Source organism: Ictalurus punctatus, chromosome 22 (assembly GCF_001660625.3).
Source record: "Ictalurus punctatus breed USDA103 chromosome 22, Coco_2.0, whole genome shotgun sequence".
Classification (NCBI taxonomy): Eukaryota; Metazoa; Chordata; class Actinopteri; order Siluriformes; family Ictaluridae; genus Ictalurus; species Ictalurus punctatus.
The window spans coordinates 15,344,728-15,366,734 of record NC_030437.2 but is presented as its reverse complement, the minus strand read 5'-3'; the positions used below and the strand labels follow the sequence as shown (position 1 = coordinate 15,366,734).

At 37.7% G+C, this 22,007-nt stretch overlaps 1 protein-coding gene across 1 annotated transcript; it reads right to left on the bottom strand.

Annotated features, from left to right (window-relative positions):
• Positions 1 to 11: 11 nt before the first annotated feature.
• Positions 12 to 22,007, bottom strand: stxbp1b (syntaxin binding protein 1b). Its single transcript, XM_017451319.2, has 19 exons — positions 21,756 to 22,007; positions 16,479 to 16,528; positions 16,260 to 16,341; positions 15,074 to 15,150; positions 14,153 to 14,231; positions 13,088 to 13,191; positions 10,750 to 10,898; positions 10,219 to 10,303; positions 9,917 to 10,047; positions 9,701 to 9,808; positions 8,125 to 8,185; positions 7,975 to 8,040; positions 7,679 to 7,759; positions 5,375 to 5,513; positions 4,643 to 4,752; positions 3,443 to 3,544; positions 2,965 to 3,050; positions 2,727 to 2,881; positions 12 to 2,241 (listed from the first exon to the last, which is right to left on the bottom strand). The coding sequence occupies exons 1-19, from the start codon at positions 21,790 to 21,792 to the stop codon at positions 2,135 to 2,137; spliced, it is 1,809 nt and encodes a 602-aa protein (XP_017306808.1). The 5' UTR covers positions 21,793 to 22,007; the 3' UTR covers positions 12 to 2,134.

The following is a 22,007-nucleotide window of genomic DNA, read 5'->3' as shown; positions in this document are numbered from 1 at the left end:
AAACACATATCTACACACAAACACACATTTTTATTAGACATCTGTTTCACATTGCTTTGAGAAGATATTTCTCTCACTGCCTTTGTGTACAGATAATAATCATTTCCATTCCTTTTCTTGGGTTGAATAAATAACGACAATATCAACAAAAGGGAAAGCAGATCATGTGACAGATGTTTGAGGAAGAGAAATAAACTAGAGCAAATAAGAAACAAACTTTCAACAAACACCATCACGGAAGATTAATAATGTGTTAAATGTAAGAATTGAGATGGACATAGAAACACAATGCATCACATCATTTAACACTGTCACAAAATATACAAGACAGGTACTGGAGACCACAGAAAAAAAATGTATTCAAACTCACAATCAATGAACCTGAAGATTTAACCTGAAGGTGAACTAAAAGTGTATCCCAAGAAATGCATGATAACAAATAACTATAAAATAATTCTGTTAATACATACTAAAAAAACAGAACAATTTCCTATATAATTCCAAATTGTTTTTATTTAATTTATTCATATTTTAGGTGTTTTTCCTCATATACTGGATCATGTACAGACCCAAAATTCACCAATTGAATTCAAAACTATTCTATCAATTATATAATTCAACAATGCTAGACATCTACTCATGTTCCTCATCTACACAGTAACTCAGCTGATGCACGATTGCTCACCTCATCACACGGATATATTTAGCTGAATTGTTATATCGAGATTAAAGTGGAGGTAGTATTGATTCACCCTACGTGACAAGTTATGTAAGTGTATGAAAAACATTGAGTGGCAGATCTACACTGTCCAATTTGCCTTTGAGAGCTTTTTTTAATACACAGCCATATTACAGATCTATTTAATAAATGTCAGATATCAAGCGAGAGTGTACACGTTTCTGCAGCTCTGTATCTATAAACACAGGGTTTTTAATTAAAGTCTGCTGGAGACCTGATCATCAGAAGCAGCAGGAATACATCTCTCTTATAGATGGTGATAGAATAGATGTTCTTACAGAAAATCTACACAAGCTATGAAAAAAAATAAATCACCATAGTACTGCATTCTAAACTGGAATGACTGTGAAACTTTTTAGCGAACATAAATGAAATTGAAATATTATTTATGTCCCCAGAAGGGAGTGTGTCTCTGAGTTGGACATTTATACCTCTTTCTCACTGACATAGTGCTGGAGGAAGAAGAAGAAAATCCACCCTGAATGACGTCTGTCCATGATTTATTTAATGCAATTCTGAGCTGGCTTTTACAACTTTTTGGCTAATTGTTTCTTACATTACCCACAATGCCGTTTAACAACGTTCTAATAGTGGTGCATTGGGATGATTGTTGCGTTCAACTAAACCTCTTGGAATTTTTAACTCCAAGTTAGTTCTCAGAAACACGGGATGGTCTCCTCAACCCCGAGTTCAGGGCATGACATGACATCGTATCACCATGGCTGCTCACAGCATCAACAGTAAACAAAATAGCACTTTAAAAAAAAAAACTGCAATGAATTATACTATATATACAAGTATTTGCCTTAGATTAATCGACATACAGATATATTTGCTTATATTTGAGTTATATTTGTCACACTGACCAAACAATTAGCTGTTTTGATGAGGTAAATATATATAATTAGCTGATTACATTGATGTTAAGAAAAGCCAAACAACAGAGATTTCTCTGTCTCTTTCCCACTTTGTAGCTCGAATGCACAGAATTACACCATTCCAAATTCCTGTAAATGGAGCGCAGGATTCACCCTTGCTGGATCTCTATCTTAAGAGCAGCAATACTTAATTCCTTTAGTCTGTCTGACTTGCATTCTGGCGCTACATTGGATTTCTCATTAAGTGACCTTGAACCCCCCCCCACCTTGTGCCCGGAGCTCCCTGGGATAGGCTCCAGGCTCCCCGTGAAACTGTGTAGGATAAGCGGTATAGAAAATGGATTTATGGATGATCTTGAACATCACTGGAATGTGATGGGGGGGGGGGGGGGACCTTTGTGCTTTTCTTTTTTCTTTTGGACAAAATTATGCACCAGCTCCATATCAGTTGATAAGGTCTAATAAAGGATCAAGGGGCTAACTGCTTCTAAGGATGTAGTGTAGCTTGCAAAATATCTCAGTCTTCAGCAGTGACCTGGTCCTCTGGAGCTGCGTTAGGGTCCAGGAAGTCTGGGTGCTGCAACTCCTTTAAATAATTATTGGGGGTGATGATGTGTGTAGAACCTGTGAAGACAGAAAGGTTGTATGATGTTTGAACTCCAAAGTTTTTTTTTTTTGTTTATTGTTTACTGTAAGAGAAAAGAGTCTGGTGGTTTCATCGACCGCTTCACCGTCGAGGGACGAGGGAAAGACTGTCTATAGCTACTATAAAAAAATCTTTCTGAGCAATAAAAATTAATTGTTTTCCACAAAACCTCTGCACCAGTCTTGAATTCGAGTAAATAAAAATATCAGCCAAAACAATACTTCTCTTGCCAAGACACTCACTCTTACCCTTTCCTTTTCTTATATCACGCAGGTCGTAAGGGCAAATATGAGCACTTGAGAAATACAGAGATTTGAAATGATCTGCTGTTATGCTCGGTCACAGAAAGGATCAGCACTTTCTCATTGCTCTTTACTTTAGCAGTAGTTCTTGACATTTTAAGTTCAGAGAGCATACACGTGTCACATTCACTCGAGCACTGAGTCTCTACTACAGATCTCACCAATCAGAGCCTCCCATTTGCCATTGGCCTGTGTGACCTCATAGGCACAGCGCATTTCACTGTAGGTCACGCCCCCGATGATGAAGACGAGGACCCGAGGACCTGTTCGCATTTCTCCTGGGCTTTTATTCTTGTGCCAGTTTCCATACCGTGCACTGCATTCGAGAGAAGGATAGCATCAGGGAAAAAAAGTGTGTTTCTGTGCTTCTATGTGTGTATATGTGTAATTTAATCTTACCTGGTAGCGGTTGTGGTTTTGCACGAGGCTGTACGTGTAGAGATGTATGGATATTGCTTCGGATCCAGTTTGTCTTCAATAGCATCCTGTAATAATGGTTAAACATTATAAAAATAGGGCATGGAAATCCATCCATTTTCTATACCGCTTTTCTTAATCCTATGCAGGAAAGCCTGGAGCCTATCCCACGGAAATTAGGGCATAAGGTGGGGGACACCCTGGACGGGGTGCCAACCAATCTCAGAGCACAACTGTACACACATTAAAATGCTATGGATAATTTAGAAATGCCAATCAGAATACAACACATGTCTTTGGACTGGGGAAGGAAACCGGAGTACCTGGAGGAAACCCCTGAACCCCAGGAATCGAGCCCCCCAACCCCAGAGGTGTGAGGAAAACGTGCTAACTACTAAGCCACCATATTATAAATATGCATTTTGAGTCATGTTTCAAATTTGTGAGGCTGCAGATGTACCTCCATGATGTCTTTCACCAGAGGAGTCCATCTGGAGAGCTGGTAGGTCTGTTCGCTGATTCTTTCCTTACGATCAGCTTTCTTCTTCCGTGTTGTGGATTGCTTAAAAAAAAAAACAAAAAAAAAAAAAAACAATGAGATGCAGTGATCTCAGTACCTTTTCATGCCCTCAGCACCAGTCAAAGCTATATATATATATATATATATATATATATATATATATATATATATATATATATATATATATATATATAAGATGTTATATAATGGACTGTAGTGTGATGCATACCAGATTTACTACTATGTCGTATTTTACGTTTACCACATGTACTGGGCTGTCTGCTAATCCTGTGTTTGTTTGTTAATTTTGCTGAAATAATTTTCCGCAGGATGATACGTAAGCAGTGTTTTATTCCTCTCATACAACAGCAATTTGCTGACCCTATCATTTTTATATTTCTCCAAGAATGACACATCATACTTGGAGAAAACTACACCACATCAACAACACCACATCACAGTCCCTGTGTAAATTGTTACTATAGAAACGACGATGTATTAGAGCGAGCACAATAGTATAAACATGTGATTAGCCTTAGAGACTAAACTACTCTCAGAGCTGCTGCTATTAAAAAAAAAAAAAACAACAACCTTCAGACCAATCAAAATGGTGGTGTCAGTATATCATAATGTGAAGCTGCTGCTTGACCAGCTCATTAAAATCCCAACAATGGTGTAACCCTTACAAGTCACAGTGCTAGGCTAGGTGGCTATCTTGTTTTTGCATTTAACAATGAACTAATGAGTTCATTCATAAGCAAGACATCTAGCTGTTTGATTCTGTGTGACGTTCATGTTAGTAGCATAGCTACAGTAAGGGAGATTTCAGCCAGTAGAGCAGTATCTGTATCTGTGACATCCAGGTGCACCATCTTGGTAGGAAGAACAACCACGGACACTACACCACAATTAGCCACCTTTGTATGACATCGTCATACTTCTCCATGGCAACAAATATGCCTCCCAGAATACTAGCTGGCATTGCGGCCCAGAAAAGTTGACATGGAAACCTGCCAGGTAGAGATGTTTCAGCCCTGACTGACCTGCTTCTAGTTAATCCTCCTGTGCACAAAAGGTATGTAGACAAGTATTATTAAAAAATTATTTATGTTTAATAAAGCTAGAGTGGGTCAGACTCACTTCCGAGATGACTGGCACTCCCAAATGAGCCATGTTCGAGATGATGTCGCTGTCCTCTGGAGGGATCTGCGCATGCTGCAGAAGTTTACAAAGGTTCTCCTCAGTTACACCTACCACACACACACACACACACACACACACACACACACACACACATATTTACATACAGAAACACCACAAATAACCAGGTATGATGTGAACTATGGCAAGCAATTAAATTGTTGACAATGATTACGTCTACATGCACATCAAATTCCATTTAAATTCCCATCTATATTCGGGTTGCAGCCGTATTCCGAATACAACGTTTATATGTGTACAGGCATCGGAATATTAGTGTATACATGGTTGTTGTAAGTATGCCAATCTGCACATGTGCTTTTCCTTTCCCGCGGAGAGATTCAAGATGCTGCCGTTGCTATCCACAATTCCTTGCTGACTGCGCATGCGCATATATCTCCTATCAGTGGATTTTCTGAATAAGGTGTTTACATGCAACACATTTCAAATTAAAACAGGTGTATTCCAGGGGTGAGAATCCGAATATTGTCTTAACCTGAATCTGGCAATCGGATTGCTGCGTTTACATGACTCGATACTAATTAGAATATTGCCAATTAATATCAGACTATTGATGTGCATGTAAGCACAGTCAGTTTTGATTGATGCTCAGCATTACTAAGGCCATTCATACAGGAAATGAGATTTGTAGCCTGAAAATAGGACTCTAACCATTTTTGAGGAAGATGTAGAGGAGAATGATACGGATCTTGTCGAAGATGGTGATGTTAGAGTCCAGGAGGATTGGCACGATCGCTCTCATTGGATCTTTGAGCTTCTCTCCTTCTGCGTCTGCACCCATGGCCAAGTCCTGCCAGAGATTTTTTTTTATATAAGATGTTGGATGAATTGTATAACAGACTGTGATAACCTGTTCTCCATGTTGGATTATACAATGATGATTCTCTAATGATAGACCTGCGATTAAAGAAGACTACTACGTTCTGTTTTTTCCATCATACAGCACAATCCGGGCTCTTGCAGTAAATCACATGAAAATAAACAAGCCAGATAGGTATAACAGTAGCATCTACAGTAGCATATCTAGAGAAAGCACTTTAATGGGTGAAGAGGACTTTGGAGCCATTTATGACTGGGAAAAAGAGGACCACATGGAGTACCCATTCTTCAAAGTGAGCTTGAGGTCATAAGTAGAGATGCACCGATACTAAATTTCTCAGCCGATACGATAACCAATTATGCAGAGTGGTACCGGCCGATACCGATAACCAAGCCCGATAGTTCTGCCTTTTATGCCTTCTTATAAATTAATAATGATAAAAATAATTCTGTAAGAAATGCAAATAAAATCTTTAGTCTCTCCATTTCAACAAGCTGTTTCACAGTATCTGGTCTCATAAACACAAAACACATTACTCTAATGTTATTAATTCATATTAACATTGACTAATTGTAAAAACCTCCTGTTAGTCTTCACATTCACTCACCACAAACAAAAGCATTTCTTCTTCAACACTGAACATCAAACTGGTCATATATAATATCAACTTTTTTTTATATATTAACATTAACTGGATATGAAATATACTACTCTGCAAATATATTTTTCTGTGCAATATATACTTTTTTTGTCAACTGATATTCATTGAAATCTTTCAACGGTGTACTGGTGCTTTAATTTAGCACGGGGGGAGGGGGTTATGGGGGGGATTTGACTCGACGCTGAAACTCCCGCTTCACTGCTGCTCACTTCCAGTGTAAACTTTATATCAGTGCAGAGGTTACAAGAGACATCTTCTTTACACACAGCAGGAATTCAATGTGTTTTCCTGCCCTCTTTTGATGCACAGGATATAATCCTGATCATCGAATGTTTTTAAACTATCGGCCGATAGCCGACAACGGGAAAAATAGCCTCATCTGTGCATCTCTAGTAATAAGGGTATTTTAATCATCCATTAGCACATATGGATATATTGTGTGGTTAATGAATTAACGTTATTTTAAATCATGCAAATGTTTTATATTCATTAAACGTTTATGTTTCACTGTTGCAACTACTGTATTAGTAGCTGTCCTGTGAGTTTTGCATAATCCTATTCTTTTAGATGAGAGTCATAGCAGAGCTCACTTTAACAAAACTGCCAGAACCTTGTCGTCGTCTGTCTTTGGTCACAATGGCACTAAATGTCACATTATGCGTTAAGTCCAACCATCTCATTTCAAAATCAAACAATTATTTTACGTGTTTTTTTTTTCTGCAGCAGCAAAATTGGGCAAGAAATTTTAAAGGTGACTTTATTCTGTTTATCTGTTTGTGGTGCATTGTTGTCTCTGAAACGCCAATATATTTGACTCTTCAAAAAAAAAAAGTAAAGCCTGCATTAATTGCTAAATGGCTGTGGAGAGGGGTTTTGGGTTTGTTTTTTTAAACCAGCTACACAACCATAAAGCAATTTTTGCCTTTTTTTGTCATGCCACTAAAAGCAGGTACATAAAACCCTTCTTGATTCATTACTTTGCCATTTTAAAAAGTAAAAGCATTCAGAAAGGTCTGCTTTGCCTGTCGGCCCATAAACGTTAAGAAAAGGTCTACAAACATAAACAAAGTTTTTACGTGTCGAGTACATTACAGTGTACGACATTTATATAATACAAAGCTTGCATGTGACAAATCAGTGATGTTCTGTTCCTGGGAAACTAAAAAGAATCATAAAACTCTGTTCCAGGAACTAAATTCAGCCCTGGTTACTCTGATGGAAATGTACCTAATATTCCTGAGCTTGTGAAAAAGTTCCTGTGGTGAAAATGTGCTTTACACTTAATGATGGAGTGAGAATTCCAAATATATTATGTTCTTTAGTCTTCTGTGTCTTGTGCCAGTCAGTGCTTTGAGTGAGTGAGTGAGTGAGAGAGAGAGAGAGAGAGAGAGAGAGAGAGAGAGAGAGAGAGAGAGAGAGAGAGAGAGAGAGAGAGAGCGAGAGAGAGAGAGTGTGAGTGGCTGAGTAGCTCTACCTGCTCCACGCGGCAGAGTTTGTCTACTGTGCCCTGGTACTGCTTCATACAGTCTTCTGCCAAGTGCAGGTGAGTAGAGTACTGCAGAGAGGAGACAGAACATCAGACCTGTCTGATTCCTCCTGATGTTTTACGTCTGCTTGGTGCAGCTGCACCTGTGGCTCACTTTCTACTGCTGTGGCTGGTGCCACATGGATACACTAAAGAGTTTCACCCTTGCTTCAGTGGATAACCTCACCTAGATACTATATATTTGTACCTTTTAAGAACTGCTGCTTAGAAGAACATTGCTCTACCTTGCTCAGTTCTTTCTGATACTGCGGCATCTTCTTCAGCATCTGGCTCAGCTCCTTTAGGGTGGTCTATAATGCACACAAAAGGTTAAACAAAGTGTGGCAACTGAAAAAGAGTGGCTGTAGATGTGTAAGAAAGAGTAGCTGGTGTACCTTCTCTCCGGTGTTCATCTTTTTACTAGAAGAGAAGTCCTTTAGCGATTTTGTCACAGCCCTGTGAGTAGGAAACAGACAGAAAGAATGAGCAGAGGTGACTCATCCATAAGGGATTTGCCCTACCATTTATGGCAGTTGTCCATCCATCTATATATTTTCTGTACAGCTTATCCTTCGCAAAGTCGCAGGGGAGCCTATCCTAGGGGAACATGAGTCATAAGGCAGGGAATACACTGGGCAGGGTGTCAACCCTTCACAGGGCACAATCGCACACCCATTCACACACTGAAACCCATTCACTCAACCTACAGTGCATATCTTTGGAATGGGGGAAGAAACCATAGTACACGGAGGGCAACCCCAAAACACAGGGAGAACACGCAAACGCCACGCACACATTACGGAGGTAGGATTCAAACCCTCATTCCCAGAGGTGTGAGGAAAATGTGCAACCACTAAGCCACCATGCCCCATATATATAGAATCCAATGATTTTTTTTAAAAAAAAAAAAAGTAAATTCACATAGTAATCTGGAATGATTGGCAGTTGTGCAGGCGTGTCCTCCTGGATGCCCTGTCCTCTTCCCCATCTCACATTTTTTTGGCTGGAAATGTTAAATAAATAAATGAATAAAGATCAAAACTACACTCCTGCATCTTAAACTAAAACAGATGAGTGGCAGCGTTTTCCCCCCAAGCTCCGGGTAATTCCCAAAAAAAAAGTCTTAATTTGACAGATATAAGTCCATGTACACATTATTTAGCTTCCATAGAGTTATTATAGCACCTAGTGGTCAAAATGGGAACTACAACAAATACTAATAGAAGCCCACTGGGGAAGGAATCACGCTGCTCCATGCTAGGAGGAGAATCTGTAGACAGGACAGTTAATGATAGAAATGCTAGTACCAGGCCATATTGTTAATTTAAAAACAGCTAGTTTAAAAATACTCTAAGCTAGTTTAAATAGATCTTGTTTTATAGCAGATAATCAGCATTAAATCTACATTTCTGCAAGCAGAGGCAAAGTTTAAGTGCAGACAATGTGTCTGTGATGTACAGAACAATTTGTATTATAAGATATTGAAAATGTGAAGGAAAGGGTATTATGGACTGCATAAGATTCGTACATCAGATGTATGAAAAATGTGTCTTATTATTTCAATGCCTAAATTATTTAGACATGAAGTCTTTGTGTGATTTTTGAGACTAACACTTTGCTGAAACCTGGCAACCCTGGTCAATGATATTATCCTCACTGATGACAGGAAACACTGCCGTATTGAACAGTTAAACAAAGGTACATCTAAAACCACTTGAGCTGCTTGACTGTATGCCGGATGACCGTATTATGGGGTCACTCTTAAAATCCACAAGATAGTAGCCTGTAGTATAAGTGTGATAGCCTCTCGACTTAATTTTGTTTGAAGCTATGTCATTATTAATGGCATCCCTCCCCACTAAATTCCATGGTCATGAGCTGCTGCTGAGAATGAGAGCGATTATAATATGGATGCTTCATTTATTCCCATCACGCTCCCATCAAGCTTCATGCACTGACATTCAGACTTACGTGGAGACTTCAGCGATGTGTTTGTGCCTGAGCGTGACCCACAGGTCATCATCTTCATCAAGCAACACTTCCTTCATACGAGTGTCTCCCATTCCAGATGTCTCATATCTGATACAGAGACACACAGAAACATGTGTACTAATCACCTCATTTCTTAGTAAAACAATGACCTTGCCTTGAAGCATTATAAACGACTTTATAAGGATGATAGTTTACTTGTAGACATCATTTTCGATGGGCAGCAGGTCATAGGCCATGGCCTGGAAGGTGAGCTCGTGTAACACTGGAGAGACAGGATCAAATCCTCTGTCCAGAATCAGAAGCTGAGAGCGGGCTTTATCTGGTCCCTGAGAGATAAAGAGATATAGAAGAGAGGTTGACTACAAAATGAGAGATTGATCGAGAGATTAGACTGAACTGACTCACTCCATTTGTTCCAGCAGAGTTAATATGCATAATGTCGGGCAAATTTGTTCTGGTGTGGTAGGATAATGGCTCTTTTAATTTCCCTGACTCACCTCACCCATAGTGGGATCATCAGCTTTGTAGCCATCCAGTTTGTCCTGCAGCATCTGAGCCAGAATGGCGCTGTCTTTATACTCTCTGAGAAAGGACACACACGCACACACACCCACACCCAGGCCATCAGTTACACTAACTAGACACAATACAGTTATCAAAAACCAATTCAGTTCACTGAGCTGATACAAAAGACATGCGCTATTTGAATGTGAGTGAAAACAGAAACCATCTGAACCCAATTTAGATTTTGCAAATATAACAGCTCGCTAGCAAGCATGATTAGCTTGCTACTTAGCAACTAATGTCAAATGCAAACAGCTGGAATAGTGCCATTGGCTAAATTAATAAGTAACCTAGTCAAAATTAGCTTAGTATTGTGTCTAAGTAGCTGGCCTTCTTTTATGAATAAAATGAAATCAGATTCATCTATTCACCTACCTGTTCGATTCATCATAGAAACAACATTTTCCATTAAACTACCATTACAGGCAACAAGTGTGAGTGTGTATGTGTGTATGTGTGCTTACCCTCTGTATCGGACAGCTGGATATTCTTTCAGGGTGGCACAGAGGGTGGCGATCTGCTCAGCCAAGCGCTCCAGCATCTGGTCTTTCACATCTGCTTTATAAGGGCTGTAAAAGTCCTGAAAGGCATTGACTCTGTCCACAGAGAACACCTACAGAACCACATAGAAAAGTCCATGGATGTACATGTCCTGCATGAATTCTGTCAGTAAATAGTTTTAATGTTACACAGAGAAACCGAACTGACTCAACAAAGATTTTCTTGTTTTTAGAATGAACTACCAAAGGAAGGTGAAAAAAATGACTACAGCTCAAAGATGACAGTTAGCGATATTTTGTGCTTAAACATAGGCAACACTTTTAGGAAACTATGCATAGAGACTAAATGAGAATGAATGAGTAGTACAGAAATGAGTCATTATTATTAACTCTTAACAAATCTGAGTAATTACTCAGTATTAAAGTATTATATAATAGTCTCTGAGTTTTTTCCCCCAAATATTATCGACTGAGCAAGTTATCTGTATACATTAGATCAGGGTTTCCCAACCTTTCCAAGGCAAGGCCCCCCAAAAGGCATTAACATTTGACCGAGGGCCCCCTTTTGCAAGATGTCTTTAAAAAACATTAAAAATACAGAATTCTGAATATATCCCCTTTTTTTTAATTAATAATTACATCTTACATCTTTACATTACATTACATTAGGAATTGATTGTGTGTGTGTGTGTGTGTGTGTGTGTGTGTGTGTGTGTGTGTGTGTGTGTGTGTGTGGTTGTCTGAAAAAAAAATCATGTAAAAAAATCATGTGTTTATTTATTTTTCACACCAAATTGTTGAGGCCCCTCGGGCGCCCCCTGGTGGCCCCCAAGGGGGCCGCGGCCCCCACTTTGAAAACCACTGCGTTAGATAATGACTGAAGTGTGTCTGTGTTCTTCCCAAGGTAATAATGATCTAGAACAATATTGTAAAGTGAAACACATGAAATAAACTAATAAGTAATAATTAATTGGCTAGTAGTTCTCCAGGAGCTATTTAAGACTCTGTAATTAGGCTACTGCTTAGTTTATAAGGAACTACCAAACCATCACTTTATTATTAATTACTGAGTAATTACCCATTAGACATTAGTAGTTATTCATTCATTCCTGCTTAGTCCCTGCATAGTTGTTTTGAGCTATTAAACAATATTGTAAAGTGTTACAATACGGCGAAAAAAAAAAAAAAGTGATGGCAGATTCACACGGAAAATTGAATTCAATGGGAACATAAATGACCCCAAACGATACACAAATACTGGGACAGAAAATCAGTGTTTTGCGATGACCATCTCAGTCTCTGAGTTTGAACCCTGTTGAAAACCTGAGGTCGGAATTGAAGAGGCCGGCTCACATGCATAAATCGAAGAATATAAAGAAGCTTAAAATGTTGTGCATGGAAGAGTGGTCTATATGCTACCAGACTAGAAGACCTGCCAGCCTTTACACATTTTGAGTAGAAATTCATTCAAACATTTTAACATTGGAATATGTTGCTATGAGTTATCACTCAAAAATACACCAAAAGTGCAGCCTTCTGTTGTACCCAATAAAAATGGCAGATGAACCAATTCACATAGTAATCTGGAATGATTGGCAGTTGTGCAGGCGTGTCCTCCTGGATGCCCTGTCCTCTTACCCATCTCACATTTTTTTGGCTGGAAATGTTAAATAAATAAATAAATGAATGAATAAAGATCAAAACTACACTCCTGCATCTTAAACTAAAACAGATGAATGGCAGCGTTTTCCCTCCAAGCTCCGGGTAATTCCCATAAAACCCTGTGTATATACGTACTTCAGTTTCTACCTTAGACAAGTTATTTGTGAATGTACTGCAGTTTTACCCCACTAGTCAACCACCCCATCAATGACTCACCCGCCCTCAAATCCCCCACTAGGTCTATGTATTATTGCTCATCAGAGTCATCAGGTTTGGACTAGTACAACCTAATCCTCTAATGCAGTAGTAGATTAACGCATGGTCAGTAAACCCCCCTCTGTGTGGAACAATCTGACCCTCCTTCCCTCTCACACTCTCGTAATACACTGCCCTGTCCCAGGTCACATGACCACAATCTGTCCCACATTTAAACACTCTCACAGTCCCACTCTGTGTCACTGGCTGGTTTGATGGCAGGATGTTAGCCAATGGGATGCAGGATTAGGGGTAAGTTAGGGTCAGTCCATGCAGCTAGTCGCAGGATTTATTATAGAGGATGACAGCAAAGGATTGAAGAAAAGCCATCTGGAATATTCCATTATGAGATCAGAGCTCCTCCGTTCACACCACAGATGCTAACCTGTGACTCATAGGGCAGGAAGGCGACGTTAATCTCAGTCAGAGTCTTTATCACTTTGGCTGCTCGGGATTTGGTGAGGAGGCTGAACAAAGAGTCTGGGATTGCTGAAAAAAAGAACACAAGAAGATCTTAATAAAGATGAGAATTTAAAAAACAAACATCCCAAAAACAGCTGTAATTATGGTGCTTTATAGAACAAGTGCTGTATTTTTATTCCTCAAACTTCTTTTTCATTTTCTTCTCACACTACTCTACAATGATGTCAGCCATGTTTCTTTTTTCTTTCTCTTTCCTTTCTGTGACTTTTTCATTTCCTTTCTCATTCCCCCACCTGTTTTTCTTTTTTTATCTTGCTCATTCACTCTTTTTGTTTGTTTGTTTGTTTCTTTCTTTCTTTCTTCCTATCTTTTTTTCTTTCACTTCTGTATTTCTTTTTTCCTTGGATCCATTTCTTTCAAGAGTTTGGTCAACCTTTTCTTCATTTGTTCCTTCTTTCCTTCATTCCTACTACTACCTTTCTTCTTTCCTTGTTTGTTAGTTTCTTTCTTCCTTTGTTTCTTACTATTACCTCTCTGTTTCCATATTACTTTCTTTCTTTCTTTCTTTCTTTCTTTCTTATCTCTTTCTTTCTTTATTACACTTTCAGAGCTGTAGAAAAATTCCCCTTTAAAAAAACTTCTCTCCAATCCTACCATCACTTTCAGTCCTTTGCAAGCACAGTGGTATATCCTTCCAGAAATGCACAGTACAGTCAAAGCTGCATTAGAAACCACATTTGGTGGTAAATATCAGTCAATGTCTCTTGTATGATTTATTCTGACTGCTTAATCATGTGGCATTCATGTATTCATGTATGAACTCAGTGTGCGAGCGAGACAAAAACAACTGGGAAAGTTAGCCAACCAATAGATGAACTATTATTGTTTTCACTCAGATTATGTCTTACCTAATATTATGGAGAAATAGTTTGTCTCATCTCAAGTACATTCAGAGGAGAGGTGAGCTGACTGAAATTGTACCACATACTGTAGATACTGACAAAAACATATCAATCCTTTCACTCACCATCTGTGAAGAAGACATGAGCTCCTCTGTATGATGGGGCACGGGGATCTCTGAAATCATTAATGAGTCCCTCCACAGACTGTAAAAACAAATACCAATCATAGACATGATCATAAAAAAAACATTTATTGGAATTATGACACTGGAAATGGAATAAACTAACTACTATTATATAGTTTATACTGGAAGCTACAGACAGGTGACAAATTAAAGGAAAAACCAATAAAGTAGTAAAGTGTTGGTCCACCATAAGCCACCAGAACTGCTTCGATGCATCTTGGTATTCAAGGGACGTACACATTCTTACAAAATATATTTTGATGTTTTGATTATAGTGTTGTAGAGCACTGTCTAACACTTCGCTCCAAATTCTCCTGTAGCTGATCAACTGTGAAGGCCACAGTGTATGATTTACATATTTTTCATCCTCTTCAACCCATTCAGTGAGCACTCATGTCCTGTGGATTGGGACAGAGAGTCATCCTCAAGAAATCAGGCCTGTACTGTTCTGTTGTGAAGAGCATGGTGAAGGATGACTCATCTGACTATATCACTATTTTTTTTCCCACATCTCTACAGGCCAGTGTCTGTACATGTGTGGGCACATTACACTTTTATTTGCTTTACTGTATCATGCATGTGCCTGTCTGGAAGCATCTTCACGCAGTTATTTAAGATTTTCCTTTAATTTGTCACGCATTAGTATACACATTGTATTAAAATATAATGTTACTACATTATAGTTTCTTCTATTTCCACGTACAGTTTGTGTAATTAGATCATTATTATAAAACAGCACCAGTAAATTGGAAGCTGATTTGTTTTCTGAGAAGCGCCATCATAATAATAATTTCTGCTAAAGAAACACTAAGATTTTTTAATGATGAACTCATTAAAGACAATGAGACTGATGACAACAACCTCATCAGAAGGGGTTAAAAGATAAATGGCCTCCATAGTGGGAAGAGGTTCACGCCGTTTAGCGATGTCCTCAACAACTGCAGCAGAGGAAGAAAAAGAACAAAAATATACTTGATATCGCAACTGGGAATAGGGTGTCAATTAGTCTTCCAGAAATACTGCAAGTGTGTGTTTGGGTGCCTGTGTATATCTTTATTCTGTCTTATTCTCTTTGTAGAGAACAAATGCTTCCATTTTATGTAAATATGGACCAAGGCACCAAAGAGAGAGGGATAAATCTCGGGGGGGGGGGGGGTTTCAGAGTCTGCTACAAAAATGTGTATATATGCCATTAACACCATATACAGTTTTGTTTAACTGTATTATAAAACAGTGTTGTTGCTTCACTCACAAGGTGTTGGTTAATTTTCTATAACAGCAGCTCTGACAGTAGTTCAAATCAATGGTTTATATTCATGCGCTCATTATAATACATTATTAGGTATAATACATATATATATATATATATATATATATATATATATATACAATCATTGATATGTTGAAACTTTTTGTAAGGGATATCTATGGAAGGAGTCTCCAGTTTCTGACTTTGTAAAAGTAAGTTTTCCACCTCGGGAAAGTCTTCAGGATAGAGAAATTTACACTTTCCTGTACTCAGTAACATAGCAAGCTGCATTTTTGTCTAATTCTTCAAGAGATTGGTAAAAAAATAATAATAATAATAATAATAAATAAAAAAGAGAATGCCTGTTTACAGCTGTAATAACAGAAGTGATAACAGGAAAACATAACTTGTTTCATCTACCGTCCGCAAAATTAAATGTAACTATAAATGGATAAAAAGCACAACATATTCTTTAACATATGAAAAAAATTTTAGTTTTCGCAAGCTGCTTTGTATAAGAGGAATAAAACACTTCAGGATGCTATTGCAAACTAGAGGCTCAAATTTGGAGTTGTAACAGGAGCTCCACTTCAAGTCACATGACACCATCTCGTTGTTAATTATTTTACAATAACAGCATGCCCCAAATGGTTTATTCCTTACTTAATAAATTGTAAAATATAAATAGTTCTGTATAAATATAAATCTGGAATTTCAGGTTCTACTGTAAGTCAAATAAATTCCCAAGTAAAGTGGCTGTACCATGTACAGTATGTGTATCTGTTATCTGTAACTTACTTGTAATTCCTTCAGACAAAATATCTGTCATTTTGCAGCAGGATGACACCATTCTCATGCTCAGTTTATCTACCACCAGCACCTGAGACAGAACATATCTCACACATATCATTATTATACAGACTGTTCAGTACATAATAAATTCACTGCAAGTGACAAAGTATATGAAGTGTTGTACTTCTACAAAAAGCCCCCATCAGCACTTGAGGAGAAATTTACCTTCCATTCTCCTTTAGTTTTCACCTTCTTGATGACATCGTTCATAATTTCTGCAAGAGGAAAGCACAGTTCTGAGAATGCAGGTTGCACGTTAACAGTCTATCAAAATGGCACGAAATAATAGACGTAAGTACATTTATTGAAGAGATGCCGTTTTTGAACGAAACAACAATGTTAATGAGCTGAAATGGGCAGAAGGTATTTTGTTAGTATGTTAGTTAGTTTTGTGCTGACCATTGAGATGATCTAATAGCTGTAGTCAGGATATAAAACTCTGTTTGAGACCGTTATAAAGGTAAAGGGTGGCCATACTAGTTATTAGAAAATATTAATCATATTCAGAAAAGGAGAAGCCAATTTCAGAAATGTCGTGTTGTTTTCTTCTGCATTAATATCTTAAATATAGTATTTGTTATAATAAAGGCACATCTAAAAAATTAAGTGTTGCTATAAATGAAATCTTTATCTTCTTCATTTTGTCCTAAGGGTATGCAAACTTTTGCACTCAACCATACGTATATGTTAGATCTGAAGTGGGAGGTTCATATTAGATGATCTTTCAGCTTTGCTGTGATTTGGAAAGCAGGTGATGATGAGGGCACATCAGCCACACTCTAAATATAGTGTGTGTGTGTGTGTGTGTGTGTGTGTGTGTGTGTGTGTGTGTGTGTGTGTGTGTGTGTGTGTGTGTGTGTGTGTGTGTGTCTGTGTGCGTGTGTGTGTGTCAGGTACACTTTTGCAATGTGTGAAGTCACTTGACTGAAATGCCAGCTGTGAGGAAGAACAGAGTCTGAAGTGTGACTGAATTCCAGCACCAATTCCACCTCTTCTTTGAATACTTACATATAATGAATTGCTTGATTTTAAAGGTGAAATTACTTCTACTATTCTATACTAAATCTGTTTAACACAAGACAAAGATTAAGGAAAAATACAGAAGGCCAACATGCTGCTGTGTTAAATTAAAGCAGCATAACGTCAAGTCCCAAAATATTGGTACATATCAAGATAATGGGGAAAATTGATTGCTTAAAATACACATTACACACAGTGATTCATATTTTCCACTCAACCCAAATAATAAAATGCTAATTTCCTCAAAACAACAACAACAAAACGATTTTTTTGAAATTATTGCAACATTACAGCTGGCACGGTTATTTTGAATTGTGTCTTGTGGTAAAATGAGACCATAATCAAAATCAAAAAATTATAATATATACAAGTAAACACAGTAGGATACTTTAGCCCAAAACCTGGTTGCATCTGCCAGGAAGTTAAAAATGGCACTGATTGCATGTGCTATTCATTTAGCACATTTGTTTTCGCTCATTTAAAAAACCAAAAAGGTGTCGATAATTCTGGAGTTCGTTGTATTATTGTAAGTGCATGTTTATTAGATGCACCAATGGGATATTGAATATCAGTTATCACACTGATATTTGCATGATGTCACATCCAGGGTCTCCTAAAACTACACGCAGAGCACGAATGACCACTAGTGAAGTATAATGGAGCAGTATATAAACAATCCACAAACACTCTCACATTGTCTTGCCACAAGTCTTGCCACTGTTCATCTTTGTACATCATCAAGCTTTATATTCATATATGTATATATATATATATATATATATATATATATATATATATATATATATATATATATGTGTGTGTGTGTGTGTGTGTGTGTGTGTGTGTGTGTGTGTGTGTGTGTGTTTGCCCCGTGCCTGTTTGACTATGATTCAATATGAAGCTCTTTAACTAATGAATGTATTGTATTCATTGGCCATTTACAGTGATGAAATAATATGTAATGGAATGTCATTTTTGAGACATGGCCAACATTTATGGATAGCACTTTGCATTGTAGGGCATTTGAAAGTGTCGGTATACGGAAAGAAAACATGAACACTTGTACATTGAATGAAGTTTCCTTCATTTCCATTGTGCTTATCTCACTAAAATGCTTCAAATAGATGAGATCATTTTTTTTTTAAAAACCCTCTTATCTAGTCCACTGTGAGAGACACAACAATCACTGCTCTAATCTCTTTCCAATCCTCTTGCAGATCTGTCTGTTATTTCTGTTCTCTCTCTCTCTCTCTCTCTCTCTCTCTCTCTCTTTTTCCATTTCTGCCTCAATTTTAAATATATTGATTAATTCTAGAAACCATTTCACTGCTGCTTTGCAAATCATATGTATGGACATACACAAAAGAAAGCACTGCATTGAGTTGCTGCTTTTGTGTAAATAATTATTTCCACTGGTGCTCTTTGGGTAGAACAAATATCAAGAGCTAAGGGACTCATTTAGGTTACATTTCAAACTACAACCCACACGTTCTGGCTGAACAAACTGGAAAGGGCATAGATGCCCATTAAGATCCAGGATGCAATCGGTTGAATTAGCGGGGAAAAATAGCTGAAAACAAAGAAGCAGATTAAGAAAATAATTGTGTGGTTGCTTAAACATTAGCAATTTGTGTATACAGTAGCTCTCCATCTTATCTTATCTTATCTTATCTTATCTTATCTTATCTTATCTTATCTTATCTTATCTTATCCCACAGGATACATCCCAATTTTTGGAGAGCAAACTATGCAAGCCAGAAATGCTTAATAGGGTCATTATTTGTCTTCGGGGACTACAAACCTAGAGCTATTTAAATATTTTAATGGCGTGCCTGAGGACCTCAGATTATGAAAATGTTGTAATTCTTTCTGAACCCCACACGGTCTTATTGGTTTTTGACTAGACACCAATAAGGAATTAATCAGACATTAAAAAACCTCATACCACAGTGATTTTCAATGCTTGATTCCGATTAGTCAGAAGCTGCTGAATCATTTTCTACAACAGAAGTTACAGTAGCTGTTATTGGAAAATAATCAGCCTCTCCAGCAGCATTATCACAAGTGTTTCATTCCTTATGTCATTACCTTTTACCGAATTGTTCCAGTGTTGAAAAGTCAGAGAAAATTCCACAAAGAACAGCTTTGTGAGACTTTTTCTCATGTCTGTCTCTTCCTAAGACTGTTATTGTTAGAGTGTAATGGTTGTAGTTTTGTGCAACATGGTGACTTATTATAAATAGTTAGTAATAAAAGGCTCCCATTAAAGTTAATTGAGTCAACGAGCCATACTTTATAGGTGATGAAAAATGTCCCACACCATTCACTGAACCATGTTACCTGAGCACATTCACCCCAATGAAATATTTGCAATATTTCAATATAAGTCACATGTTTGACAGGATGTCGCATCATGTGAATTTCCTGAAGATCATGGGAAGAAGTAAATTAAAGTAAGTTCTCTCAATCTTTTTTATTTTATTTTATTGTAAATGATACTGTGATATTGACTAACAGGATCCTGTTGAAAATACAACCGTGACACCCCAATTGTAGCATCAAAGAAAATGAATGTCCCCATTCCATTAGCATGGATGCTAGTTTAGCACATATTTCTTTGTTAAACCTTGTAATGAAATGAGATGGGTTAGCATAGGTGTGAATAGTTAGGCCTACAATTCTATTTTATTTTTAGATTTCATGTACAAAAATGATTAAAAAGTAACGTTTTAAATCATCGAAATCTAAATGACAAGGGCTAAATGACACCCCAAACGGTACTCCAATGAATACATGTATGATGCTGCAATTACTTGATAATTTAATTAAATTTCAGTGACTTTGGTGTTTAGGACAAGATAAAAGACTATACAAAAAGCAGTTTTTATTTTCTAGAGGATAAAACATTTGATCATAACACAAAGCCATTGTAGTCGAAAAGGTTGCTCATGATACCAAACTAGTTAGGACTATAGGCTGACAAAATCTTTCTCCAAATTCCCAACGTTAATATTATCATACATAGGTCCAGAGCAGCGCGCCCTAGCAACTTGTCCCGTGTCTAATCGCCTTTGCATAGTGAGCATGCTTAGATGAGGAGGAAACATTGAGGACATTGATGAAGAACGAATAAACGAGAATTACCTTCTATTTCTTCTGAATAGAAGAGTGAATTATTGTTCTGTTAGAATTAATTAGTCATGGCAAAAAAAAGGGCCCTTTTTTTCCAGAAAGAAATGGCAATAAACTGTACCTTTCCTTGTCTCTGAGATAGTACCTTTATTTTTATATTTACCTTTAATGTGTAACTGTGAGCTGGAAGTGTGAATATAATATACCTTTAAAAAAATAAATAAATAAACAAATTTTAAAAAAGACTTAGAGGGCAGCTACATAATTGGACCTATTTAAAGTAAAGCTTTAAGTTAGGCCACTATATGCACATTTATAGATTAAAGATACATATTAAATAGATCAAATGTGCAAATGTGTAGTCTACCACTAGAGCAACAAGGAAAAGTACAGTTTAGTACCCTTTTTCTAAGACTGTAGACAAGAATGATGTCTTTGCACCACATCATGTTGTCTCCTGGTTTATAGGAAAGTAATATTGCACAGTTGATGTAAATACTTGTCCAGTCAGGGTCAAACCTCAACAAGTATTCCTTTATTTCCTATTTATGATCCTATTCCTTATTCCAGCAGCACTACTCTGGGTGTTGTACTGGAGCAAAAAAGCAGCCGAGCTCTTTCTAATCCGAGTTGCCAGGTTGGAGCTACTGTTTCAAGACCTAACACTAAAGCTTTTCCTCAAATCACCACACCAAACTGTGCATTTTCAAATTGAATGCCATGCCACGAAATCTACATCTACGACCACGAGTAAGCATTAAAAAGCATTCTCTTCTTATTTTTTCCACTCTAATCACTGTGTGGTTTAAAACCGGGAGAAAAGTTAACAATCTGGCAACAGCGCACGCGGATTAGTGCGAGTGTGCATCCGCTTGATCAGCTGGACATGGCGAAGGAACAATGACAACAGCACGCGTTAATAATGAAAGGAAACATCAGGAACCAAACTTTTACGTTCAATACACCAGAATAGTGCTGATGCGTAATGCGCATTACAAATAAAATTGATCAAAAATTAATTTTTCACGTAATGAATAAATATGCTACTTTAGTCTCCATTATTGCCATGCGAATTATATATAATAAATATATAATAAATAACCCATTGTTTTAGGACAGTCTGTCCGGGTATTTGGGGTTTCTGATGGCGCAGAAACGCACAGAACACTACTCCAAATCCATTCCGGCTCCATAATAAACACAATAAAGTTCAAAAGCATTTCACTGAACTTAAAATATGTATAAAAATAAACCTTGATCGATTTCAAAGCGTCTGTGCTGAAGACTTACTTTCTCCGACAATTGCTTTCAGCCCGGGAGGAGCCATGATCCACAGTCCGATTATTCCTCTGTCTGTCTGTCTGTCTGTCTGTCTGTCTCTCTCTCTCTCTCTCTCTCTCTCTCTCTCTCTCTCTCTCTCTCTGTGTGTGTGTGTGTGTGTGTGTGTGTGTGTGTGTGTGTGTGTGTGTGTAATCCCTATCAGAATCCAAGCTCTTCACAAATCTCCTGTTGAGGCACCACTGCAATCTATGCACCACCACC